This window comes from Saccopteryx leptura, chromosome 4, assembly GCF_036850995.1.
Source record: "Saccopteryx leptura isolate mSacLep1 chromosome 4, mSacLep1_pri_phased_curated, whole genome shotgun sequence".
NCBI lineage: Eukaryota > Metazoa > Chordata > Mammalia > Chiroptera > Emballonuridae > Saccopteryx > Saccopteryx leptura.
In genome coordinates this window covers 120,508,876-120,536,238 of record NC_089506.1, presented here as the reverse complement: position 1 = coordinate 120,536,238, position 27,363 = coordinate 120,508,876, and the positions used below count along the sequence as shown (strand labels likewise).

The window sequence follows — 27,363 nt, the reverse complement described above, 5'->3', positions numbered from 1 at the left end:
TGGTCAATAGGTTGTGCTGTTTTAATAGGTGGCACATGTCAGCTGCCTCATTGTTACTGATGTTTAAGGAAGTGACTGCCATTTGTCTTGGTAGAAATACAGTTTTTATTTGTGATTATGAAGTAATCTAGAGGGGGTGATGATACCTCGTCACCCTGCCTGGTTCTCAACAACCTTTCACTGATGAGTTTTAGTATCCACTGTTGATCCTTGCCTGGATCAATCATTTTTTTGATGAATTGTGATTTTCTTTTTTTGTTTTAATTTTTATTAATTTTAGAGGGGGAGAGAGAAGCATCAATTCATAGTTGCCTCACTTTAGTTATTCATTGATTGCTTCTTATATGTGCCTTGACCAGCTATGCCTGGGATTTTGAACTGGCGACTACAGCTTTCCAGGTCAATACTCTATCCACTGTGCCACCACAGGCCAGGCGAATTGTGATTTTCTGTTTCTACATTTAATGGAAATTATCCTTCTAATTAAAAAAAAATAGAAGTTCTCTTCATTATCAGGGGGTGAACTATGTACCTCCAAAAATGCAAGGGAAATGTTTCTTTTCTTTTTGCATTTTAAAAAACATTTTTAGCCTGACCAGGCGGTGGCGCAGTGGATAAAGCATCGAAGTGGGATGTGGAGGACCCAGGTTCGAGACCCCGAGGTTGCCAGCTTGAGCATGGGTTCATCTGGTTTGAGCAAAGCTCACCAGCTTGGACCCAAGGTCGCAGCCTTGAGCAAGGGGTTCCTTGGTCTGCTGTAACCCCACGGTTAAGGCACATATGAGAAAGCAATCAATGAACAACTAAGGTGTTGCAACAAAAAACTGATGATTGATGCTTCTCATCTCTCTCTGTTCCTGTCTGTTCCTATCTATCCTTCTCTCTCTCTGTAAAAAAAAAAAAAATTAAAGTTACTATTATTATTACAAAGCAACCCAAAGGATTAAAAAGAAATTGTAGTAAAAATGTATAAGATAGCCCCTGGCCAGATAGCTCAGTTGGTTGGAGCAGCATCCCTAAACACCAAGGTTGCAGGTTTAATCCCTACTCAGGGTACATATAAGAATCAACCAGCCCTGGCCGGTTGGCTCAGCGGTAGAGCGTCGGCCTAGCGTGCGGAGGACCCGGGTTCGATTCCCGGCCAGGGCACACAGGAGAAGCGCCCATTTGCTTCTCCACCCCTCCGCCGCACTTTCCCCTCTGTCTCTCTCTTCCCCTCCCGCAGCCAAGGCTCCATTGGAGCAAAGATGGCCCGGGCGCTGGGGATGGCTCTGTGGCCTCTGCCCCAGGCGCTAGAGTGGCTCTGGTCGCAATATGGCGACGCCCAGGATGGGCAGAGCATCGCCCCCTGGTGGGCAGAGCGTCGCCCCATGGTGGGCGTGCCGGGTGGATCCCGGTCGGGCGCATGCGGGAGTCTGTCTGACTGTCTCTCCCTGTTTCCAGCTTCAGAAAAATGAAAAAAAAAAAAAAAAAAAAAAAAAAAAGAATCAACCAAAGAGTTCATAAATACGTGGATGTCTCTTTCTCTCAAATCAATCAATAAATAAGATTTAAAATATATGTAACATAAAAATTACCATTTTAACAATTTTAAAATACAAGGGTCCTTCAGGTTACGACAGTTCTGTTCCTATGACAGTGATATAACCTGAATTTTGGTATAAGTCGAAACACACCCTAGCCTGTCACTTACCTATCCTAACACAGTTGTAAAATCATAATCTAGAACATAAAAACACAACTTCCTCACTCATATGCCACATTGTGTATTCTGCCACACGCAACCAAACTAGTTCACCCTAGTCCGTAAGCACGATGCTAACGGTGTAAGCTGAAACACTCATGTCTCAGTTTTTTAGTTTTTATGGGAGTGAGCGTCGTAAACTCGAAATGTCCTGTCGAGGCAGTTGTAACCTGAGGATCCTCTGTATACACTTCCGTAGCTGGTTAACTACTGTTCAATTTTTTGTCTTTATGAATTTTACTCCTTTAGTAAAGATAACCTCATATAAATGGAATCAGAATAGCCTGACCAGGCGGTGGCGCAGTGGATAGAGTGTCAGACTGGGATGCAGAGGACCCAGGTTCGAGACCCCGAGGTTGCCAGCTTGAGCACAGGCTCATCTGGTTTGAGCAAAATCCCACCAACTTGAACCCAAGGTCGCTGGCTCCAGCAAGGGGTTACTCGGTCTGCTGAAGGCCCTCAGTCAAGGCACATATGAGAAAGCAATCAATGAACAACTAAGGTGTTGCAACATACAATGAAAAACTAATGATTGATGCTTCTCATCTTTCTCTGTTCCTGTCTGTCTATCCCTGTCTATCCCTCTCTCTGACTCACTCTCTGTTTCTGTAAAAAATAAATAAATAAAAATTAAAAAAAATAATAATTAAAAAAAAAAAAATGGAATCAGAATATTTGTCCTTTTGTGACTGGCTTCTTTCACTTAGCATAATGTCCTCACGGTTCATCTATATTGTAGTAAGTGACAGGATTTCCTTCCTCTTTCATGCAGAATATTTCATTGTATGTATAGGCCACATTTTGTTTGTCCATTGTCTGTCAGCGGACCCTTGGTTGCTTTCTCTGTTGGATATTGTGAATATGAACAGCTATAACTTTGAGACCCTACTTTTCTTTTGGGTATATACCCACAAGTGGGACCGATGGATCACTGGTTGTTCTTGAGACCCACCAGTTTTCCAGAGCAGTTGCAGTCTAATTGACTGCTGTCTTGTCCCACACAAGCCTAACAGCACCCTCATGCCAAGGGGGCCCTGTTGGAGGCTGCAGGGCAGGAAGCCCCTTAAGAGACCCTTTTGGGACCATGGGGGCAGCAGCCCCTCTCCCATCAAGGGAGGAGAGAGATGGTCCTCTAGTGTCAAGTCATGTGTGTGGGGGGAGGGGATGAGAGTGATTCAATTTTTATTTTGGGGATGGCAGGGGCAGGTTTATTGTTAACAATATCAGGTGAAATTTTAGGAACACCTTTCCAAACCTCCACGTGCCTCACAGAAGCAATGCAGCTAGCTTTTCACAGCGGCTTCCTTCTCTGACATGAAGCCCTCCGCTGGAGAAGAGAGGTGCAGAGAAAAACACCTCCTTCAGACTGCCAGCGGCTGGGAACTTCTGTTTGGGCCCTGAGAGTAGCCCAGTGGTCACTGGCATTGCCTGGGAACTGCTCTGGGGCAGAGATAACAGGCACGGGAAGGGTGTGGTGGCAGGATTGCTCCAAGAGCCTGGCTCTCATGTAAACAATGAGCTGCCCCCTACCAGGGCAGGAGGTGATTCATCTCCCCTGCGGGGCTGAGTCTGCTGGCCTCGCTGGCCAGGCACAACGCTTTGCCCCTCCCTGTGTGGGTTGGTGATCAACCCCAGTCTTCTGGTAACTGGCTTGATTTCAAAGCTTGGGTGTGTCCAAGTGGTCAGGGTGGCTCTACTGTCCCCAAAGAAGCAGCAGCCTCAGCTCCTGAGAACTGGCTGGGTTTTAGGATCAGGAGAGCAGACAGCAGGGACAAGGGGTCTCACCTACTCCTTGAACCTCCACCTACCCGTGTCAAGTGGTATACACTGAGAATGGCCACAGCATCTTCCTGGGCCACCACTTCATCAACTCTGAGAAATAATCCCAACCAAGAAGATGGAGAGGGAACCCGAGCTTTTGCATTTGTGTGAAAATAGGCTAGAAGAGGCCAATGCATCCAAGATACCCAGATATAAGAACATAGCACTTTTAATAGAGCAACAGACCCCAAGCGGTATGAGGACATTGTCCATGATGCCCCGCTCCTATGTGGCAATGTCCTTTTAGCTGGAATGCTACACAGAGGCTCCTCTTGGGGCGGCATCTGGGGAGCAGGTCCCAGTCCTAAAATATACAAAGCGGTACCTCCCCATGGGCATCAGTCACTGGGCTGCAGTCTTATCAAGTCCTGGAGCAGCCCCTCCCTCAATAGAAAGGAGAACGTCCGAGTCACCCCAAGCTGGCCCCTTAGGTCACTGCTTGGCCTTCTTCACAATGGTGCCCACAGCCGAGATAACGGTGGTCTTGGAGCCACTGGCACTGGTGGTCACTGTGACGACAGCTGGCAGGGTTGCTGTGGTGGTGAGGATGGTGGGCTGGGCTATGGTTGTCACCGGGATGGCTGAGTCCCACTTGCTCTTTCTTTTCTGGGCATCTGTGAATAAGACAAGAGAACAGTCAGGACCAACACAAGCCAAACAGCCACACCCCATTTCCAGAAGACCAGCAGCCAGAGTTTAGGGAACAGAAACTGAAGGGACGCCAGCCCCAGAAAGCCAAGGGGCAGCCAGTGAACTGGGGAGCCTACCCTGCCTTCCAAAGCTGGTTTGCAAACTCTGGGCTGAGAAAACAGCACAGCAAGGTAGACCTGAGGTCTATGTTCTCAGTGGGACTCCCAGTCTCTGCAGGGTCTGCTCCCCCACATAAGGCAGGGAGACTCTCATTCTGTCGTATAGCTAGAAACAGACAAGCTGCCTTCTACCTGCAACAGCTGTGCTGGCCGTGGTGGTGGTGGTGGCCGTGGCGTTGGTTGTGGTGCCTTTCTTGGTGCCTGTCACAAACTCAATCTAGAGGGGAAGAGGGAGAGAGTAAGATCTGGGAAAAGCTGTTGGTCCCATCTTCTTGCCAGCACATGCTTCTGGGGGACGGGAGTTTGGCACCATACAAGCAGGCATTGAGAACCAGCTCTGCTGTGAGGGTCTGGGGAAGGGAGAGGTGTTGGAGAGGTGCCTGGAGGGGACTTTCACTACTCTGCAGTTTCCCAAGCACACAATGGACACCTTCTGGCATCACCAGGTCTCTGCCAACGCCCGAGGGAATCTCTGCCTGCAGCCTGCCTCACATGCCCAGCCCCTCCTCCTCATATGCACAGGAGAGCAAGCGGTGCTGCCAGTGAAGGGAAGCACAGCTCAGACAAGGTTTTACAGCAAGCCTGGGGTTTGGAAGGGGAGGGAAAGCAGAGAGAAGAGCAACTCCATCAAGGGTCAAGAATGAGAAATCCTGACCATTCCACAGCACCAGCTCCCAGAGAGCTGCCTGTACACCTACCCCTCTGCCTGAGGGGCGAGGGGGCACCCCAGAGGCCGCAGCTGCTGCAGGAGGGTCAGGCCAAACCAAAGGTGGGAAGTGCATATTTCCTGAGATTTCTCTCTCGGAGACTCTTGTCATAAAATGCCTAGAGAGCATTTGGTCTGATAATCAAATATCTGTTTCCCACAGGATCCAGTCAGCTTGGGAAGAAGTGGTCCTCAGGGTCCTAAAGTTGAGGGGTTCCCTGGCTATAAGACAAGGGACATACAGGGAAGGACTGAGGCAGGCCACCAAGGTCAGCTCTGTAGGCCAAGAAAGGCACAGACCAGAGAATTCTCAGAAAAATAGTTGCTTCCATTCAGGCCAGGGAGGACACTGATGACCCAACAGAAATAAAGCCACCAGGGCTCTGCAGGGGAGGGGAGGGGAGGAGAGAGAGGGTATAAATGCAGCAAACTACAAGACCCCAAGAAACCAAACAGAAGCAACTGGAAAGCGATTTTAAGCTGAGATAGGTTGGCAATTCAGCAAAGCCTGTTCCATCCACAAAGCACGCTTAAGGCTGCTCAGAACATGGTCAGGCCATGAACCAGCCAGGGCTGGGGGTGGGGTTGGGCAGCCTGGAAGCCATCTGGTTTAGCCAGCAGGAACCATGCACTCCAAACACCTGCCCCTTTCATCCAGGACCTTAGTCCATCACTTACTTTGGTTCGTTCCTTTTTGGCTTTTTCCAATTTGTCCATTTCAATCTTCTGGGCTTTGGCTACAAAGACAAGATAAGCTATTACAAAAGCAGCCCTGAACAGTTCTCCACTTCAAGCCAATGGACCGAGTCCAGCACTCGCTGCATCCCATGTCTCGTTCGATGCACTGAGGTATCTAGGCCTTGTAGGGTCCCAAACTGGCAGTTGTGGCTGTCCTATACAAGGGGTAGGGGTCCAGCAGCCCTGAGCTCCAGCTGCCGGGTGAGAATACAGAAGGCCCAGTGTGGACTACTTTCCTAGTGACCGTGAGAAGCTGGAATTATCTATTTTTAGGTCAAATGTTGGTAACTAGTTCAAATTAAAGCAAGACAAGACTTGTGTGGGCCAAACAAAACATCTACAGGCCAGATCTGGTCCATGAGCTGCTGGTTTAAGACCTGTCATTTGAGGACTTGGACCCTTTAAAATTCCTCCGTTTTCCCTAACGAACCCCTTGAGAAAATGCCGCACTCTCACTGACCTCATATCATACTGTCCCCCTGCATGGGACAATGTCTACACCTACTTGGTTGGTCTCTATTCATCCTCAAATCTCTGCTTGAACATGATTTCCTCAGCTTCCAACCCCTGATCTGGTTAGGTGGCCTCATTTGTACTCATCACAATACTCATTGCTCGAATTCCTCCTTCTTTGCAGTTTTACAAGCCTCATTAGTCAAGGATGGTGTCTGTCTTGGTTCAGGACTATCAGCTCCTCAGTCATGGTCTAATGTAGAGGAGACCCTGAAACACATACTGCCTGATGACTAACCAACTGCATGGGCAGATGAACCGATGGATGGATAGATGGGTGAGCGGGTGGGCTGACAGGTGAACAAACGAATACAGAGATGGCTACCTACCTAATGCCTCATAATAGGAGTCCTCAGACCAGCCATGCGGGTCAAACATATCCTGAACAATGAAAAGGTTAAAGCTGCAGTCAGTAAGGGCCATCGGATGACAAATAACTTAAAAACCCAAGTCTCCCCTCCCCAAGTCTTTCCACAGACCCTCTTGGCCTGGGGCCCAGTCTGTCTTCAAGGGCATAGAGGCTCAGCTCTTATCCCTGGTCTCCAATCAGGAGTGGCCAATTGTTCTTTGGAAGATGAGAGCACAGTGAGTCCACACTCTCATTACTGGACTATTTCACAGCAAGAGAGGCGGAGTGGCTTGCAGGACAGCAATGCTGTCACATGGACCCTTCTGTAGCTCTGGGATGAACCCAGTGAAGCGAGTGCCAGCCCTGCGTGCTTGCCCTCAGCACTCAGCCTCCACGCACAGGACGTACCTTTGGGTAGTTGGTGCCAAGCTCATCAATTGCACAGAACTGGATCAGCTTCTCATAAATGCTGAAAAAAGAAAACCACCAGACCCTGAGCAGGCCCGAGGCTCCTGGCTTGGCATGGCATTAGGTTTTGAGATCAAAACTATACAGGTCCTGGGCTCAGACAAAATCTGTAAACCCAGGTGAACTGTTCTAATCAAGCTTCCTGATGGGAGGGAAATGTCCATTGGCTTGACGTTAGAAGTCATTCCTGCCCTCTACTCTCGCAGAGATGGACTGCTAGCCAGGGGCCAAGGCAAGTCCCGTGCTGAGGATGGGGTCTGCATTTTTGAGGTCTTACCTGGACATCAAACCTTCAGTCTGTGGCTGGGTTGGGGCTACCACTCAGGCCCACACAAAGGGCAGGTCCCTGCTGTCATCACACCAGACTCTTTCCTAGGTGTGTCACTTGCTCAGGCACTGGATAGAGTAAGACCCAGACACAGCTCTGTTCCTACAGCCTATCACCTACACACAGAATTAGTGACTTTTTACAGGTGGAAGAACTCACAATAATGGTCTAGTCCAGTCCCTTCACTGCACAGATGAGGAAACTGGGGCCTTATGGGGTCATGTGCTGAAGGAGCAGAGCAGGGATGGGACCCAGCCGGCTGTCCCATCCCAGCCCAGGCCTCTTGGCTTCCACTCCACACAGTGTTTATGTTCAGTATGGGCCTGAATTGGCAGACCTCCAGCTGGGACAGCAGTCTGTGTGATGGCCGGCCCCATTGGGCTTGGGTGGGATCTTAGCTGGGTCTCTGTTTCCACCTCCATGAGGGCATCCCAGTTCCCAGTCCAACATCAATGACTCAATTGACCCTGCAGCCTTAAAGGAAACTCACCTGGGGTTCCGAAACTCCTTCTTCCTTTGGATAATGTAGTTCATATCCATTCCCTCCTTTATCTTCCGCTCATAAAGCTTTTGGATCTTGTCCTATGGAAGAGAAACAGAAGGCATTTATGACCCCACCACACTCCCCATAAGCCCAGTCCGTGGGCACATTTGCTGTGTGGATACAAGGACATAGGAGATCCAGAGAACCACGTAGAGCCCTGCCCCAGCCACAGTGTCCTTCCCCACCTAGCCTTTGACCAGTGCTGAACACGAGCAAGATAAACCAAGACCAGCCTGTTTACATTGTGCTTTCTCCCAACTCCCTGAGTAGTCCCTTACTACAGTGAGTAGTAAGAAGGTCACGGCATAAAAGTCATGGAGAAGACCAGGGACAAATCCCCACCTGCATCACCAGCTACTGAATCATCAGAAGAGGAGTTTCAGGAGCTAGCTAGCGGTGCTGGGCAGGGGCTGAAGGTTGGTTTTACATTTTTTTTTTTTACATTTTAACACAGGGTTAAGTCCTCAGCAGGAGACCAAAAGGCTATGTCCTTTCAGAGGAAAGCAGGATTAGAGATTTTTGGACTTGGTCTCACACACTTCCTATAAGTCCTTTGTGGGGAGGCTCATAGACAGCCTTCCTGCCACCTTATCAAGAGGCACAGTCAGGGGCCAAGAGCTCAGCTCTCACTAGCAAGAGGAGGCAGGATGGGTTAAAAGTTCCATGGACACCCTCTGGGGAACATCAAGAGAGGTTATTGACTCTCTTTGTTAGGCTAATCTGTCTGCCAAGATTGACCAAGGGAAGCACCAACAGAGGTTTTCAATTCATTTACCAGGGATGAGAGAATCCAGGATGGACAACATTACAGCAGCGGTAACGGAGCAAGGCCTCAGCATATGGCAGTGAACCCATCTCTCACAGATGACTTTTCTGTGTATTCTGCACTATCAGTTGGGTTCCCCCCATCTCAGGTGAACGAAAAGGCATGCAGTGTCATATTATCTACCAGTAGGAGGATCCAAAAAGGACAAATATTCTGAACTTGAAGTCTGAGCTGGCTGTTTGTCTCTTCCTGGCAGATTGCTACACTGTCCTTACAAGCTGTGACTTGTTGCCTGGTATGGAGATTACACTATGCTGGGGGTTGACAGGTAGAGGTTGATGACTCAGCAAAGGGAGGAGACTTCTGGGAAAGGGAGAGAATCTTCACTGAGCCCAAAGCCCCAGCACCCTGCATTCCACAGCCCCAGGCCCTATTAGTCATTCATCCATTAGGGTGATGGCCCAACCTGTGGTGTAGCCAGAGGCTCCAGTAGAGTCTATGGAATCAGATGCAGAGCAGGTAGACCAGCTGCCACTCTTGGGCAGCCATGGGTGTCTGCTCTATTGTTTGTCACAAGATCCCACTCACAGGGGACCTCCAGAGGGACAAGAAACAATCTCAGAGGCTAGAAAGACACAAACCCCAGCTGTCCCTTGAGGGCTGCTCCCAAGGTAGTAACTACACTAAATTCTCCACTTCCTTGTGGTATCAAAGCCTCATGTCATCATGTCAGGTCTGAATGAAATTGTTTAAGACAAGAAGCTAGTGAGCTGGCATTTTTTGGAATACAAGAATAAAAATTTTATGCATAGAAAAACACTCGTGTTTTGCATTTCTTTTTTCTCTTTTTTTTAAAAAAGATATTGAGGCCCTGGCTGGTTGGCTCAGTGGTAGAGCATCGGCCTGGTGTGCAGAAGTCCCGGGTTCAATTCCCGGCCAGGGCACACAGGAGAAGCGCCCATTTGCTTCTCCACCCCTCCCCCTCTCCTTCCTCTCTGTCTCTCTCTTCCCCTCCCGCAGCGAGGCTCCACTGGAGCAAAGATGGCCCGGGCGCTGGGTATGGCTCCTTGGCCTCTGCCCCAGGCGCTAGAGTGGCTCTGGTCGCAACAGAGTGATGCCCCGGAGGGGCAGAGCATCGCCCCCTGGTGGGCGTGCCGGGTGGATCCCGGTCGGGTGCATGCGGGAGTCTGTCTCTCCCCATTTCCAGCTTCAGAAAAAAAAAAAAAAAAGATATTGATTAAAAAAAATAAAAAAGATATTGATTTTAGAGAGAAAGGAAGAGGGAGTGAGATAAGTTACTTCACTTTAGTTATTCACTGATTGCTTCTCGTTATGTGCCTTGACTAGGCAAGCCTGGGATTTCAAACTGGTAACCAGGGTTCCAGGTCAACCCTCTATCCACTGCATCGCCACCACAGATCAGGTGTGGTTTGCATTTCTATCATTTGTTCTTTTCCATTCTGATGGTCCTTCAGTTTCTTAGCAAAGTCCTTCTGAGATGTTCCCATTGGCTTGGATAGGCTGCATAGAAAAGATTATGATACCCGTTTGACCAATGGTGGCGCACTGGATAGAGGGATGCTGACAACCCAGGTTTGAAACCCTGAGGTTGCCAGCTTGAGCATGGGCTCATAGACATGACTCCATAGTTGCTGGCTTGAAACCCAAGGTCGCTGGCTGAAGCAAGGGGTCACTGGCTCAGCTGGAGCCCCCAGTCAAGGCACATATGAGAAAGCAATCAATGAACAACTAAAGTGCTGCAACTATGAGTTGATGCTCCCCATCTCTCTCCCTTACTATCTCTCTTGCAAAAAAAAACACCAAAAAAATGATATCTTCTCTGCTTAGGCTTAGGACCGCATACAAGTTAGGGTGCCCTAGCTGGAGCAGCCCCAGGGGATGTGGCAGAGGGTGGCAGTGGGTACAGAGCCAATTCCTGGCAGTGGGCTAAGGGAGGTACCAGGACTCAGGCTCTTTTCCACTTGGGCTGTTCCTTTTACAGAAGCCTCTCAATGTCAGACTAAACCAGACAGCTGGCCAGGCCTCCTCATCTACATGGCCTCAGCAGTCAGGCTCTGTGCTTACTTGTAAGTGATTCGAACATCTGCCAGGGGGCTCAGGTGGGATCTTAATTTCATCAGGTGACATGTTCCGCACTCTTTCAGAAAAGGACGCTGTTGAGAGAGCAGAGATAAAAATCCTATAGGGAGGTGGGGGTTAGGGTAGGGAGGAGATAATGGGGGAAAAAAGCACACATAAAATGTTTTCAGGAATGAACAAATGTTACAAAACACTGTTCAGAGTGGTCTCTTTCAGAGGTGGTGTCATTTGAGTTGAGAAAACATGACCAGAAGGAGCCAGCACGTGCCAACTTGGGGGAAGAATGGCTCAGGCAGAGGGTACAAGTGTAAAGAATGCATGCCACCATGTCACAGCAAGAAAGAGCATGTCTGGGGCGTGATGGTAAATGGGAGGTGGGAGGGGAACAGCTGGGATCTGCGGCATCTGCCAGTTTCCATGGTGTAAATTGTGCCCTGGCCAATTTCAAGTTACCAATGTGAAGTCGCTGAACCCATGGCTGGTAAGAGCTGTGCACACTGGCTGACAGTGTGAGCCAGCTCCACTGACTCCAGCCCTCCACTGGCTGTGTTCCTAAAACACCCTCCCAGGATTCTGGAAACTCAGTTGTTTGGCGCCACCCTTCTTACCCCAAGATAGAGGAGAAACAGGGCACAGGGCTCCCTAGGTTGGGGGGGGGCCTCAAAGTATTCAAAGCTGCCTTGTGCATAAATGACATTTTAAAAAATTAACTGTTGGAGATTAGTTTTGTCTTTAAAACAAAAACAATCAACCTTCTTTTGGTCTACCCCATTCTTGGGAACAAAAGGCTTGATTCTGATGTGGAGAATCACAACTCCCTAGGGACAATTCCCTCTGAGACCTGCCATTGCCCACCCAAGTTTCTCTCCGTCCCCCTTCTCTGTGCCTCTGGCCACCCTGGCGACTGCAGAGTTGTGTTCTGGATCACTCAGACAATACACTATTTGTTGTAAGAGTGAGTCTGCTCTTTAAAACATTCATTCTCTCATGAAAAGGACCATACAATGAGCAAATAGCAGGCGGGACGGGTTGGGGCAGGATGAAGGGAAAGAATGAACAAACCAGCACCAATAACACCCAGTGAGAACTTACTGGGTGCCCACTGTGTGTCAGGTCCTGGGCCCCGAGTAGCCACGGGACTCCATGGGGATGACATAACTCAGTGCTGAACACGGTTGAGAGTACAGATCCTTGGCTTTGCCAGTCTCAGCTGTGGCTGAACAAGCCCGCACATACTGCCAGTACTAAGGCTGGGCTGAGCCCAGGTCAGGGTGTCACAACACAGCTGCCTGTGCCGACTCTCAGTGTGTCCGTGGACCTGTTACTGGTGTGCCCAAAACACAGCACTAGAGCTGCCATTCTGGGTGAGGACGAGAGGACTGAGACTGGTGACCCACCCAGCTGTGGCTGAAGATGCCAGAGCAGCCTCGGAACAGTTCAATCAGGGTAGTACACGCTCTCTTTGCCCAGCACCTTTCTTCGGCTTCCTGACTCCTGAAGCAAGGGGGACGCCCAGATCTGGCTGACATTCAAATCTCATTCTGACTTCCTCTTTCCTCCTAGCCCAGGGAGAAACAGGAGTGCATTCAAGCTGGCCGCACAGACAAGCTGAGAGTGGTTAGCTGGGTGAGCGGGTCCTCTGATTTCATGAGCATCAGCAACAAAAGCAGGCGAGGCCTGGGCAGACTCTGGGCACATAGCAGGGAGGGTTAAATTCTTCTCTGGGATAGAGAATGCATGTGCGCGTGACAGAGAGACAAAGAATGCCCTTTGGCATTTGCCAGGAAAACCTTTGGAAAAACAGGGTGTGACAGTGTTGCCATAGCAACCCAACCACCACACTCAGGCTGAAACAGGGAGAGGTCTTCCTCAGCTCCTGGATTAGAACAAGAGAATTCGTAGGAACTAGCTGGCAAGTGAAGAGATACATTCAAGAAACTAGATAGAAGCTTATCCCATTGATTTCAGGAGCAACATTTAGTGGTTCATGCCTAAGTTCCAGCGTGAACCTAAAGTAGAAGACACCAGACCCATAAATGTGGCTGTCTGAGCAGCCACAGAACCTTAAATCATTTCCCCAGGAAATAAATTGAGAAATGTGTCCAGGCACTTGGGGGCAGCCTGCACCTGTGGCTGCCCCTGGTTCTGTTGGAGTGGTCTAAGAGGGTGGCCATACTCAGAAACTGAGAAGTCTGCCGTCAGCATGATTTACCAATGCACGCCCAAATCAGTGAACAGCAATGGCATCCACAGCTGCCATGTATCACTCTAGCAGGAGCAGCTAGTCAGTAATAATGGGAGTAAAGGGATGCCCCATGGATGCTGCTTGGGGTGTGGGCAGGAGGCACGGGTGTCTCTAGCTCACAGGAGACACGAAGAACCCAACTGGATACTACCCAGGTGCCACGTGCCAAAACCTCCTTGGGCATTGGTGGGCACCTGGAGGGGATAAACAGAGTGCACTCAAGCAGCTACAGTGATAGAGAGACTTACAGGTCAGCTCCTCTGCTTACATTTGCCCCATCAAACCTGGGGCTGTCTACACCAGCGGTTCTCAACCTGTGGGTCGCGACCCCGGCGGGGGTCGAACGACCAAAACACAGGGGTCGCCTAAAGCCACCGGAAAATACATATTTATTATACATTTTTAAATAAAATATGTATTTCCGATGGCTTTAGGCGACCCGTTTTGGTCGTTCGACCCCCGCTGGGGTTGTGACCCACAGGTTGAGAACCGTTGGTCTACACAGAAAAATGCTTCTCACATCCGAGGAATAGCCCAAGAGTCCTCCATCCAGAGGGTGGACAAAAGGAGTGGGGCTCATGCAGAGAGGCTGACTGTGAGTGCAAGCCACTCTGTTCAGCTATTGCGTCCTTAGTAGGAAATGGTAACAGTAACCAAAACTGAGGCTTAAAGATCTGTCTGTGTCCTCTGCAGGTGAATGGGTGAAAGAATGGTGGTGTAACCCCACTATGAAATGATACTTAGCACTAAAGAAACTATGGAGGCCCTGGCCGGTTGGCTCAGTGGTAGAGTGTCGGCCTGGCGTGCAGGAGTCCCGGGTTCAATTCCCGGCCAGGGCACACAGGAGAGGCGCCCATTTGCTTCTCCACCCCTCCCCCTCTCCTTCCTCTCTGTCTCTCTCTTCTCCTCCCGCAGCCAATGCTCCATTGGAGCAAAGATGGCCCGGGCGCTGGGGATGGCTCTGTGGCCTCTGCCTCAGGTGCTAGAGTGGCTCTGGATGCAACAGAGCAACGCCCCAGAGGGGCAAAGCATCGCCCCCTGGTGGGCATGCCGGGTGGATCCCAGTTGGGCGCATGCGGGAGTCTGTCTGACTGCCTCCCCGTTTCCAGCTTCGAAAAATGAAAAAAAAAAAAAAAGAAACTATGGATATGCTCAAAAACATGGATGGATCTAAAAAACAAACAAAAATGTCAACAATGCCGAGGATGAGAAATCCTAATTTATGTGACATTCTATAAAAGGCAAAACTATAGTGAAGAAAGATCATGTCATGCCTGAGGCTAGAGGAAACCCTCTGCAAGGGGACATTCTAAGTCATGTTCTACATCATGGTTCTGGTGGGGTTAACATGACTACATTAAGTCAAAACTCATCAAACGGCCCATTTTACATTGGTGACTCTTATTCTTTGTTAAGTTTACAACTCCATAGAGCTATTTTTTATTTATTTATTTTTACAGAGACAGAGCAAGAGTCAGAGAGAGGGATAGATAGGGACAGACAGGAACGGAGAGATGAGAAGCATCAATCATCAGTTTTTCATTGGGGCACTTTAGTTGTTCATTGATTGCTTTCCCATGCGTGCCTTGACCGCGAGCCTTCAGCAGACTGAGTAACCCCTTGCTCGAGCCAGCAACCTTGGGTCCAAGCTGGTGAGCTTTGCTCAAACCAGATGAGCCCGCGCTCAAGCTGGCGACCTTGGGGTCTCGAACCTGGGTTCTCCATATCCCAGTCCGACGCTCTATCCACTGCGCCACCACCTGGTCAGGCCATAGAGCTATTTTTAAAAAAGTGTCAAGGAGAGAAAAAGTGAAAGTTGGTGGTGGAAGAAGCTGGGGTGGAGAAGGCTGATGCCCACATGCATTCCGTCACCCATAAGCACAGGATCGAAGGACAATGTGGCTTCAGGCTCCTGGGCAGGCTGCTCTCTGACTCCACCATTCCACTCGCACCCCCAGTTTCTTGGTAATAAACAGCAAAGATGGGTGAGGCAGGGGAGGGGAGAGGCATTCCCCTACTCCAGTTCAGCCTTATCCCATGGGTCACCCACTCAGGAGGCCATGGGCTTCCTGGCAGGGGGGTGCTCTGCTTCCTCTGCCCACAGGGCCAATTGGCATGCCCCTACAGCACCATTTTCTTTCTTTTTTTTTTTTAAGAGTTTTTATTTATTTATTTACAGAGACAGAGGGAGAGTCAGAGAGAGGGATAGCTAGGGACAGACAGGAACGGAGAGAGATGAGAAGCATCAATCCTTAGTTTTTCGTTGAGACACCTTAGTTGTTCATTGATTGCTTTCTCATATGTGCCTTGACCGTGGGACTACAGCAGACCCAGTGTGAGTGACCCCTTGCTTAAGCCAGGGAGAGGCCTTGGGTCCAAGTTGGTGAGCTCTGCTCAAACCAGATGAACCCGCGCTCAAGCTGGTGACCTCAGGGTCTCGAACTTGGGTCCTCCGCATCCCAGTCTGACGCTCTATCCACTGCGCCACCGCCTGGTCAGGCTAGAGCGCCATTTTCTAGATAGCAAACCCAAAGGTTTTAGGAAAATTACAGTGTTTAAGACTTGAAAGACTCACTCTGTTCAGGAGTAAAGACAAAATTCTACTAAGGGTCTGGGCTGCTCTAAGTGGTCATGTTCCTACCCAATCCATGCTCAGAAGATGAACATAAGGAAAAATTTTCAGTTCTTTCAGTTAGAAAACCAGAATGGGCCCCTACTTTCCACTCCAGTGAAAGGATCCTGTCTACAAAAAGGAGGGCTGTAGGAAGCAGAGCTTCCAGGCTGAGTCCTGGGCTCCCCTGGGCCAGAATTAGTGAGGAGGCCCGGAAGCAGGCTCTGCAGGCCCCCTGAGGCGTGGGACCAGCAGCTGGGCAGCAGAAACCCTGCTTTGTGAAGATTAAGTAGGCAGGGAGAGATGATCACAGTTATGAGGCTTGGTCAGGCTTTGGGAAAGCAGTTCAAGTCCATGGCCATTCTGAAGGAGTTGACGAACTTGTAAAAGGCTTAAGAGGCTGGGGTTTAACATGGACTGGGATGTTATTTTCTAGAAATATAACCACCCTGCTCTCAAGTCACAAAGGGTCCCAGGACGGTGAGGCATGGTCTCCTGGGGGGACAGAGCAAAATGCTAGTAGAGGCCACATGTCTGTTCCTTGAGCACATGAATATGCCAGCAGAGCAGGGAGAAGAGGTACACAGACAGAGGATGGGTCCAGGGCAAAAGGGGAATGAGTTCCCAGATGAATGGGGGCCCTGAGTCCCTCCTGACAACACTGGCAACTGACCAGAGCCCAATGAAACACACCACTAACGATTTTCAAAGAAGAATTGTTCCCTGGGTGTCTTACCCAGACATCTTAGGAAATGCCAAAGGCTCTGAGAGAGAGAGAGAGAGTGTAGGAGACAAAGATCAAGCAGAGCAGCTGCCCTGCAGAGAGAAGCCCCAAGCCCACAGGCCCCACATGGCTGGAAGCCAGTTAGCTCCAACAAGGCTCAAAAACATGCCCCCAGGGTCCCCCTCGGTACTTACCAACTAATTCCTGTGGATCTCGCTTTTCTACTTCTGGGTTATCCTGCAAAAGAAAACAGAAATGCAAGGAGGTAAGCCTGGTGCTCCTGACCCAGTTACTTTCCACAGAGACCACTCAGGATACACAAGAAAGGAGAAAAGGTGAAGGCACTACAAGGTATCCCCAGAGTGAGCCGATACTCTGGGGGCCTTGTAGGACCCAAGAACTCCCCTTTTCCCTTTATCAGAGGAGCAGGGATGTACCTGTCACCCGCTTCAGTCTCTCCTCCATGGCCTGAGGAGAACACCCACCGAGGCTGAGGAGAACAAACGCCAGCCATCATCTATCACCTGCACACCTGGACCCTGCCCGTGCTGTCCCTTGGCTAGTCACACCACCGCCACCCTGATCTGGTTCCGAGGCAGCAAAAGGTGCCTCATGAAATACCAAAACTAAACACAAAAGACTATCTCAAAAGAGATTTTTCTTACTTTTAATTTAAGAAAAAAAATAAAAGACTTTATCACAGGGGTGTAGCCCAAAGAATCTTGGAGCAGACACGTGGCAAGTCTTTGGCCAAACAGGCCCTGGAAGGCCCTGGCACGCAGTCTGCTTCTCTCCACGGCTCACCTCTCGGCTCTCTTTCCCCTGGCTTTACATTCTCCCTAGAGAAAAGCGTTCTCTGACCCTAATGCAACCCCTCCAAACACCCACTTCCCTGCATCCTTTGTTCTAGCAGTGTGCAGGAACCCAAGAACAAAAGTTTTTTGTTTTTTTTTATTAAAATTTTTTTTTAAAAAAATTCATTTTAGAGAGCAGGAAAAGAGAGAGAGAGAACAAAAGAGAGAGAGAGAGAGAGTAAAAGAGGGGAGGAGCAAGAAGCATCAATTCTCATGTGCCTTGACCAGGCAAGCCAGCAGGTCTGAACTGGCAACCTCAGTGTTCCAGGTCGATGCTTTATCCACTGTGCTATCACAGGTTAGGCTTTTAAAAAAAAAATTTTTTTTTTTAATTTATTGATTTGAGAGAGAGGAACATCAATCTATTCCTGTATGTGCCCTTACCAGGATTCAAACCGGCAACCTTTGTGCTTCAGGAAGACACTCTAACCAACCAAGCCATCTGGCCAAGGCGCAAAGATTTCTTACCAGGTGTTTTTCTGGACTTGCTCTGCATTTCACTGCTGAGTAAATGCTTCATCTAAACTGGATCTACCTGAAGAAAGACTTGTCCTAGCCTTGTCACAAGCCTGGCACAGGGGTAGGGAGACCTTCCTTTACTCCCGTAGTCCCAAATGTACATTGCCAGGAACGTTGTGTCTCTCAATTTCTGGGGAAACTTAGTCCCTCAAACTAGACCAGTTAGATCGGGGGGCCTCGAGTATCACCACATGCTAATTATCAGAGCAGAAGATGCGCTCCCAGGCAGCTGTTGGGTCTCATTTTCTTACGCTCTGCTTGGTGAGGGAGGGCTAAGACAGTAATAACTCTGGAACAAGATGTGCACGGAAACAGCTGTACAGCACTGCCCCTTTCCACTCACAAGGAAATGTCACACCAAGATACAAGTCTGAAAGGGAGGCACAAGAAGGCCACCTAACACCTCCCGTGCAATGGCTCTATACTATGACCAGAGTAGAACCTCAATCCCCTTCCCCCAAAAGTCCCTCCTTTGTGGGATACGCCCCTCAGCCTCTTGAACACTACAGCTTTCATTGACCAGCATAATGTCCAGGCCAGGGTACTCAGCAACCTGGCTCCTCTACCACCCCGCCCCCTGCCAAGCAGGTGGGCAAAGAGGAGGCTGGCCTGTGTTCAATAGGCACGCCTGGAGGACTACCATGACAAATTTAGGTTGGTCATCAATCAGCTGCCTCATGGAGAGTGTCAGTCTCCAGGGCTCCACAACAATCCTTGGTAGCAGGGACTCTGCAGGAACAAATGGTGAAGAGTATGACAGTAATAAAATGTGGGACCATTGAAGGCCCTTCAATTTCCCTCTAAGGGACAGCTTTCTGGGAGCTAACTGTGAGAAAACATCAGTTGGGGACATCCTAACTCCTCTCCTGGGCCAACTGGCTGGTCACAGGGAGTACTGACCCACTAACTATTCAAAGGCCTCCTAGGGGCTCCTTCCCAAAACCCTGCACAGTGCCAGCCCTCTCTGGCCCCAAATGCAGAGCTGAGGAAGGAGGCAAGATATCCATGTTGGAATTGTTGGAATTCTACCGTGTCTACTCCAGAGGCGCAGGAAGTTAATCACCAAACAAGCAACGTCTCTTCAAAGGGGACTTGTTTACTTCAGGGGCTCCTTGGGTAGTCTCAAAGGCCCTGAGCCTCTCTGTGGCTTCTTGTAGCTTCTCTGTCTCTGGCAATAGGAGTGGGGAGTGGGGAGGGGTAGGGATCCCTGCATTTCTTTTTTTTTTAAATTAATTTTAATGGGGTGACATTGATAAATCAGGGTACATTATGTTCAGAGAAAACATCTCTAGGTTATTTTGACATTTGATTATTCTGCATTCCCATCACCCAAAATCCAATTGTATTCCATCACCTTCTAACTGGTTTTCTTTGTAACCCTCCCCTCCCCCAAGCCCCTCCTTCTCCTCCCCGGGATCCCTGCATTTCAAAAGGTCCTTGCCTGGGCTTAGCTGAGGTGGTTTAGCCTTCTTTTTTGGCTTGGCCACTCATTCCCCCCAACTTAATCATTCTACACATAAAAATACATTAAAAAGTAAACTTGGTACTTAGTTTTAATTTGCCAGTTTGCTTTTCTACCCTCACAAAATGTGCATGTGTGAAAACACAGATACACACATGGGTGCTGCTTGCCCAGAGTGCACCCTAAGCCCCAAGGAGCTATGGACTCTTAATCCCAAACCCAATGTTCCCAGGAACAAGTCCCACCCCAACTTCTCCACAGTGGCATCCAACTCCATGATCACTCCAAGTAAAAGGCTGACCAATGGATGTGGCCCCAACTCCAAGCATGAGAAGATTCTCCTGCCTTAAGAGAACCCTGTAGGCCAAACGTATGGCACTCCAAAGGTTAGAAGCCGCACATTTCTGCACCAAGGTTTCCTGGAAAGACTTCAGAATCAGTGGCTGTTCAGAGACCCTATTTGTGTCACAGGCACCCGTGGGACTTCTAATGCCCTAGGGAATCAAGCAATGAGAACCCGTGCCTTCTGGTGGCCACACCTTGTCATGTTTCAGAATGTAATTCTGCTCTCTGATGTGAACAAGCTGGGCGGGGAGCTCTGGGCACGTGTCACACTGTACTGAGGTGCTCCTGAAAAAAAACATCAACTCAAGTTCTTCTGGACCCTACTGCAGCTTAAACCCACACCCTGAGCCTGAGAATGAAAAAGGCTTGATTATGGTGAAGGGACTGATGCCCAGCATCACGTGTTCCTCAAATGGGGTTGAGCCCAGGACTTCAAGCAATGCTGAAGAAAGTTCTTCAAGAAAGGAGAGCTAGCCCTGGCTGGCTGGCTCAGTGGTAGAGCATCGGCCTGGCGTGCAGGAGTCCCGGATTCGAGTCCCGGATTCGATTCCCGGCCAGGGCCCATCTGCTTCTCCACCCCTCCCCCTCTCCTTCCTCTCTGTCTCTCTCTTCCCCTCCTGCAGCTAAGGCTCCATTGGAGCAAAGTTGGCCTGGGCGCTGAGGATGGCTCCGTGGCCTCTGCCTCAAGTGCTAGAATGGCTCTGGTTGCAATAGAGCAACACCCCAGATAGGCAGAGCATCGCCCCCTGGTGGGCATGCAGGGTGGATCCTGGTGGGGCGCATGTGGGAGTCTGTCTGACTGCCTCCCTGTTTCCAACTTCAGAAAAATACAAAAAAAAAAAAAAAAAAAAAAAAAAGGAAAAAAAGAAAGGAGAGCTAGAGCCCTGGCCAGTTGGCTCAGTGGTAGAGTGTTGGCCCGGCATGTGGAAGTCCTGGGTTTGATTTCTAGCCAGGGCACACAGGAGAAGCACCCATCTGCTTCTCCACCTTTCCCCTTCTCCTTTCTCTCTGTCTCTCTCTTCCCCTCCTGCAGCCAAGGCTCCACTGGAGCAAAGTTGGCCCAGGAGCTGAGGATGCTCCATGGCCTCCACCTCAGGCGCTGGAATGGCTCCGGTTGCAAGGGAGCAACTGGCCCAGCTGGACAGAGTATTGCCCCCTGGTGGGCATGCCAGGTGTATCCCAGTCAGGTGCCTGCAGGAGTCTGCCTCTCTGCCTCCCCACTTCTCACTTCAGAAAAATAAAAAAAATTAAAAAGAAAAAAGAAAGAAAGTTGGGCATCTGGCAAGACTAGTGAGGGCAGGTGTCTAATACTCCAAAGAACCATTTATGCTCAACTCTCCTTTATGTTTCATCCAACGAAAGCAACCTCAGGGAAGGAAAGGATTTGGGGGTGTGGTGGGGGGTGTCCATACTCAAGATGAAGGCACAGAGAGACACGTCCTTTAGGCCACATCTAAGTCACATACCAGAAATTCAGTACAAAAAAGAACCAAGCACCCATGACAGCTATCTCGGGAGCCAGCCACAGTGTCAGAACAAACATTCGACGAAGCATTTAAAATGATAGAGCTAAGGAGACACACAGAAGGTTCACATTATTAAACTGTCAGTAGTTCAAGAAACCGGTTTGACGAAAGCTATAGTAGGTAGTCTCACTATGCCCTTAAAGAGGCAGGAAGGGGGGCAGCTAGGAGGCTACAAGTAAAAAACAAGAAACCACTCTTCCTTGTCTTTCTCTTCCCCAAGGCAGTGTTTCAAAATGCTCAGGGACACCTGTCTTGACTTGTACGCACAGTGACACACCTGTCTTGTATGCACAGGGATACCGATCTTGACTGGATGATTCCATCTCCCTGGCCTCCAGGTGGATATTTTCAGTTGGTCAAAGTATGATCTCAGTCTGGAGATCTATTCACCACACAGATGTCTGCGTCAGCCGGGAAGAATGGAACACACAACTCCGAGACCGGGACAGACCTGGGCACAGTGCACATCCTCAGACACGGGAGGCTGAGGGGTTTGCCCTAGTTCACTAGGAAGGTGAAAACAAAGCACCTCACCTTGGAGAGCATCTCACCTAGAAGCTCTTGGGGAAAAGACCAGGTAAACTGCTTCAGTTTTCTAGTTCAAGTCCAATTCACATGAGGAAAAGCAAAACAAAACCCACAGCTTCCACAGAAGGCAAGAGAAATACAGGAAAGGGAGGAGAGAGAGTACTGACTGGTCAGAGAAACCAAACTCTGACGCCAGACCTCGTCATCTGACTGTCAACCCCCCTCCCACCCTTGAGGCTTCGTGTGAGACTAAAGCACCCCCAACCAGGCAAGGAGGTGGCTGCAGCAGGCTGGGGACATCCCTGAAGAAGTGATGTGAACCTGCCAAATTTTGGTTCTTCTTTTTTTTTTTTTTTTTGTATTTTTCTGAAGCTGGAAACGGGGAGAGACAGTCAGACAGACTCCCGCATGCGCCCGACAGGGATCCACCCGGCACGCCCACCAGGGGCGACACTCTGCCCACCAGGGGGCGATGCTCTGCCCCTCCGGGGCATCGCTCTGCCTAGACCAGAGCCACTCTAGCGCCTGGGGCAGCGGCCAAGGAGCCATCCCCAGCGCCTGGGCCATCTTTGCTCCAATGGAGCCTTGGCTGCGGGAGGGGAAGAGAGAGACAGAGAGGAAGGGGGGGGGGTGGAGAAGCAAATGGGTGCTTCTCCTACGTGCCCTGGCTGGGAATCGAACCCGGGTCCCCTGCACGCCAGGCCGATGCTCTACCGCTGAGCCAACTGGCCAGGGCCTGTATTTTTCTGAAGCTGGAAACGGGGAGGCAGTCAGACAGACATCCCGACCGGGATCCACCCGACACGCCCACCAGGGGGCAATGCTCTGCCCATCCGGGGTGTTGCTCTGTCACGACCAGAGCCGCTCTAGCGCCTGGGGCAGAGGCCAAGGAGCCATCCCCAGCACCCGGGCCATCTTTTTGCTCCATTAGAGCCTCGGCTGCGGGAGAGGAAGAGAGAGACAGAGAGGAAGGAGAGGGAGAGGGGGGAGAAGCAGATGGGCGCCTCTCCTGTGTGCCCTGGCCGGGAATTGAACCTGGGACTTCCGCATGTCAGGCCGACGCTCTACCACTGAGCCAACCGGCCAGGGCCCCAAATTTTGGTTCTTAATCAACTGTGTCTGCCCTGCCCAGATAGCTCTGTTGGTTAGAGCGTTGTTCTAAAGCAGAGAGGTTGTCAGTTCAATCCCTGGTCAGGACACATACAGGAACAGATTGATGTTCCTGTATTTCTCTCTTCCTCTCTCAGTAAAATCAATAAATATAAATTTAAAAATATATGTTGGCCCTGGCCAGTTGGCTCAGCGGTAGAGCGTCAGCCTGGTGTGCGGGGGACCCGGGTTCGATTCCCGGCCAGGGCACATAGGATAAGCGCCCATTTGCTTCTCCACCACCCCCCTCCTTCCTCTCTGTCTCTCTCTTCCCCTCCTGCAGCCAAGGCTCCATTGGAGCAAAGATGGCCCGGGCGCTGGGGATGGCTCCTTGGCCTCTGCCCCAGGCGCTAGAGTGGCTCTGGTCGCGGCAGAGCGATGCCCCTGGTGGGCGTGCCGGGTGGATCCCGGTCAGGCGCATGCGGGAGTCTGTCTGACTGTCTCTCCCCGTTTCCAGCTTCAGAAAAATACAAATATATATATATATATATATATATATATATATATATATATATATATATATATATATATATATATATATATCAATTGTGTCCAAGACTTGTAAGAATGCAACAGCTATGAAAGGGTCCTTATGTTGAGGAATTACAGGGGTCTTGTGTTCAAGAACCAGAATGTGGGTCACCTTGCTGAGAAACCAAAAGTCTAGCCACCAACAAAACTATGAAGCAGAGGAAGCGGTCAAGACAATATGGCTCCATGAAGCAGGACAAGCTGTGTTTGAGCTGTGAGGACTGACACAGCAGAGAAGCATCAGTTTACTTGCTACCGTAAAAACACCTCACCTGTCCTTTCTGGAATCTGCCCCACAAAGCTCACTCAAAGGTCTAGGATCCAACTTGAGACAAAGTAACAGCCTTCAATAGCTCCAGAATTCTGCCAAGTCTAGAGTCACTCCCCCCTTCCCTTTGAGCATAAGGCACAGAGAAAGCACTTGGCACAGGGCACAAGGACAGCCAGAAGAGTGTTGCAGACTGTATGTTTTCTGTTGAATAATGTAATCTGGCATCTTAAAAGCAGGAGGCAGCTGGAGAGGGAGATTAGTAAAACAATGCCTTCCAAATTTCATAGGCTTTCAGATCTGGGGCTGCCCACGTAGTTACAAAGCCTAGTATCTCACTTAATGAGCAAAGTACCTACTTAAAAATAAATCCAGGCCTGACCTGTGGTGGCGCAGTGGATAAAGCATTGACCTGGAACGCTCAGGTCGCCGGTTCAAAACCCTGGGCTTGCCTGGTCAAGGCACATATGTGAGTTGATGCTTCCTGCTCCTCCCCCCTTCTTTCTCTCTCTAAAATGAATAAAAAAAAATCAGTAAGGTAACTTTTTTTTTTTTAAGAGAGGAGAGAGAGAGAGAGAGAGAGAAAGAAGTGGGGAGGAGCAGAAAGCATCAACTCACATATGTGCCTTGACCAGGCAAGCCCAGGGTTTTGAACCGGCGACCTCAGCATTCCAGGTCGATGCTTTATCCACTGCGCCACCACAGGTCAGGCAGGTAACTCTTAAAAAAAAAAAAAAAAATCCGTGTTGTGGCCCCAGGCCCCAGGAGACTACCTGCTGACCACTTTAGCCTCCTCCTCCTGCACGGTGTCCACCAGGGCCCTAGCAAATCTCCCTGAAACATCTCCCTTCCCAACTCTTCCCTGGTTAGCCCCATTCAGACTTCAGAATTCAGCTCAAGGAAGCCTTCTTTACCACCCCATCCCAGACAATGAGGACATTGCTTTACCCTGCACCCTCACTGTCTTACTATTGTGTCCCCAGCACCTGCAGTCAATGCCCTGCTCACAAGAGGTGCTCAAACACTGATCATACACACACACACACACACACACACCCTTTGTAACTGGCTAGTGGTCAGTTTTTCTTCAGTCCAGTTTAGGGTTTCACAGCCACCTTTAGCTCTAGTGTTTTGACCCCCAGACTCCAAATCTGTTCAAGTCCACATTCAGGTTCACAGTGTGGACTCAGTATCAGAAAGGGAGGCAGCAGAAGAGGAACTAGAGAAAGGGGCTGGGCTGGAATAAAGAAGAAAAAAGGGGGCACCAACACTACATTGAAAACCTTAAATCTAGCTTGCTACTCCTAATCCTGAGACAAAAAGACTATTATATAGTTAGTTCACTTATTTACTCCACAAATGACTGATCGAGCATTTGTTATGAACCATGCAATGGTCAAACACTGGAGATATAACATAACAGAACTCAATCTAAGGGACTAATTGTAGGCGTGATGCTAACCACTTCAATGAAAGGTCTAATTTAATTCTCACTATAGCCCATGAAGTTGTCAGCACAGTACTGCTGCTGCTTCAGAAGCAACTGGTGGGCCCAGAAGCCCTCTTGAAGGTATCAAACTGACAGTCAGAACAGGGTTTTCTGAGATAATGTGTGAGTCACCTCACGCTGCCAAGAAAGTAGCAATTCTGGAACTTTTCTCAAAACATCTCCAAGCTCCAGAATAAAATCACTGTAGTGTGATAGACGCATTTGGGGGCACGGATTGAGAGCTGCCAGTAATCCCAAGGCTCTGAGGAAGTCACGGAACAGGATCCCCTGGCATGGATGCCTGGCATGGGCTGTTTTACTCACACACACAGGAGAGCTCAGAAGAAAGCCTGTCACCAGCACACTTCCTTCAGTTGTATCCTGTTGGTCAGGATGGACCACTACTGTGGCACACTGCCTGCCTGCCTGAAAAACTCACTTTATCAGAAAAATGGGCAGAAGCTGGTGGGGCCACTTTGAAGGCAATGGACTTGCCTTCACTCCCAGTATCCTGACGGGAAGGCTCAGCTCCACAAGCAGAGACATCTCTACAAGAAAGGGTTAAACAGCGTCTGCCAAGACAAATTAAGCCAGCTATAAAACTGGCCTTGTAGATCTAAGAAAAGGCAAGGAGACAGTAGGAAACAGTCTCTTCCTCTATCTGAAATTTCTGGCTACAGCAAAGTCGACATCGCTTAGCATGGCGCTGAGCACAGGGAACCAACCAGACTTCAATATAAATGCAAAGCTTTGGCCAGACTGTTTCCAAGGGACAGACTTTGTTATCTGACTATTCCAAATGTGAGTCCATATTTGATTCAAGACACAAAGATTCTGAGTTTCCTGAAAGTTGTAGAAGATGTTCAGAGAGGGCCACTCATCCCCCTCCTCCTTTCCAGGGGAGAAGGTGTTAGGGTGGCTCTGCCTGGGTATTAAGATCACCGCCCATCAAGGATCTGAGTCAAGTCCTCAGTGGTGAGGTCAAGCTGTGCCTTTTTCTTAAAGGTCTTCCATGAAAACTGTGTCTCTATGCTCCAAGTTGTTATTTGGGGTGGCAGGGGATACGGTGGGACCTTGGAGCCAGACAAGGGCAAAGGAGACAGCTTTGTAAGGCTGAGGACAAAGTGAAGTCTTTGAGACACACTCAACATGGCCAGCAAATTACAAATGTATATCCTGCCTGAGAGGTTAGCCACTAATCTGAGGTATTGGATTATCATTGGGGCAAATGTAACCGAGATAACAGAAAGCTAGGAGCCTGGGAAAGCCAACCAGTTGTCACCTACACATGGACAGGAAGAGGAATTAATTATCTACAGGGCCAGAAGGAATGCCATCACCATTAAGGCAGAGCTTAGGAAAAATTTCCCTAATCCCATAGTTAGGAACACAAATGAGCAAAATACCATTGAACCAAGAAATCACACAGCAGCATCGCGAGTGATATGGATTAAAACACAGAAGGAGACTTTGGTCCAGGTAGTAGAGTAGGTAGATCCCCACCGCAGATTCAAATGGGCCTCCATCTCCTGTGCCTCACCATTTAGAGGTGATACAATGGAAAGAACGCCATGTAACTTCAAACAGCTCTTATAAATACTTCTTAAATAAATCCTTTAATTATTTTGTAATTTATATAATTAACTATGTATACTGCATTCCATATTGATATTTTGCATTAAAAAGTATTAATGTTGCTAAATATAAGCATTTAAAAACATTCCAAAACAAAACAAAAAAATGAAAAGCACAGAATGAAGGAGGGAAGGGCTAGATCTCTAAGGACAGACAGCTTGCTTTCTGCATCATATAATTTCACAAAGATAAATCCCAACTGGGGAAGGAGGGGCCCAGCCACACCTCGGTTAGTAATCCGTAGCATCTGGCCCAAAGGGAGGAAAGTGTGTTGGGGCTTGCAGGGCTGCGGGGCAGGCGGATTGGGGCCGCAGTGGCTCCTCTGGTGGGAGTCTGAACTCCGTCTGACTTGGAACAAGTGCAGTCAAGAAGGCCCTGCTGGCTGCAGGGGAACTGAGAGGGGGGTCAGAGAGAGAATAACGGCTACTGGTCTCCTCTGCATGTGACCACAACTTCCAGCAATAACAAGGTTTCCACCAGCAGTGCTCATCTTAAGATGTAGCCAAAGGACCTAGCTTGGATTTCTTTCAGTCTGATCAACAGAAGAACCATTTCCATAGCTAGCCCATCTCTCCCACTGTCTGCCACTCA

General features: G+C 49.4%; 1 protein-coding gene across 1 annotated transcript in view; it reads right to left on the bottom strand.

The window, feature by feature from the left end:
- Positions 1–3,716: 3,716 nt before the first annotated feature.
- SAP30BP (SAP30 binding protein) overlaps positions 3,717–27,363 on the bottom strand; it is a 42,015-nt gene continuing 18,368 nt past the window's right edge. The window contains exons 4-11 of the mRNA XM_066383747.1: positions 16,661–16,703; positions 10,872–10,960; positions 7,967–8,058; positions 7,089–7,149; positions 6,661–6,712; positions 5,759–5,817; positions 4,507–4,591; positions 3,717–4,179 (exon numbers count right to left, since the gene is read on the bottom strand). Of these exons, the coding sequence (XP_066239844.1) occupies positions 3,998–4,179; positions 4,507–4,591; positions 5,759–5,817; positions 6,661–6,712; positions 7,089–7,149; positions 7,967–8,058; positions 10,872–10,960; positions 16,661–16,703 (663 nt within the window). The 3' untranslated portion in view covers positions 3,717–3,997. The remainder of the gene's footprint in view (positions 4,180–4,506; positions 4,592–5,758; positions 5,818–6,660; positions 6,713–7,088; positions 7,150–7,966; positions 8,059–10,871; positions 10,961–16,660; positions 16,704–27,363) is intronic.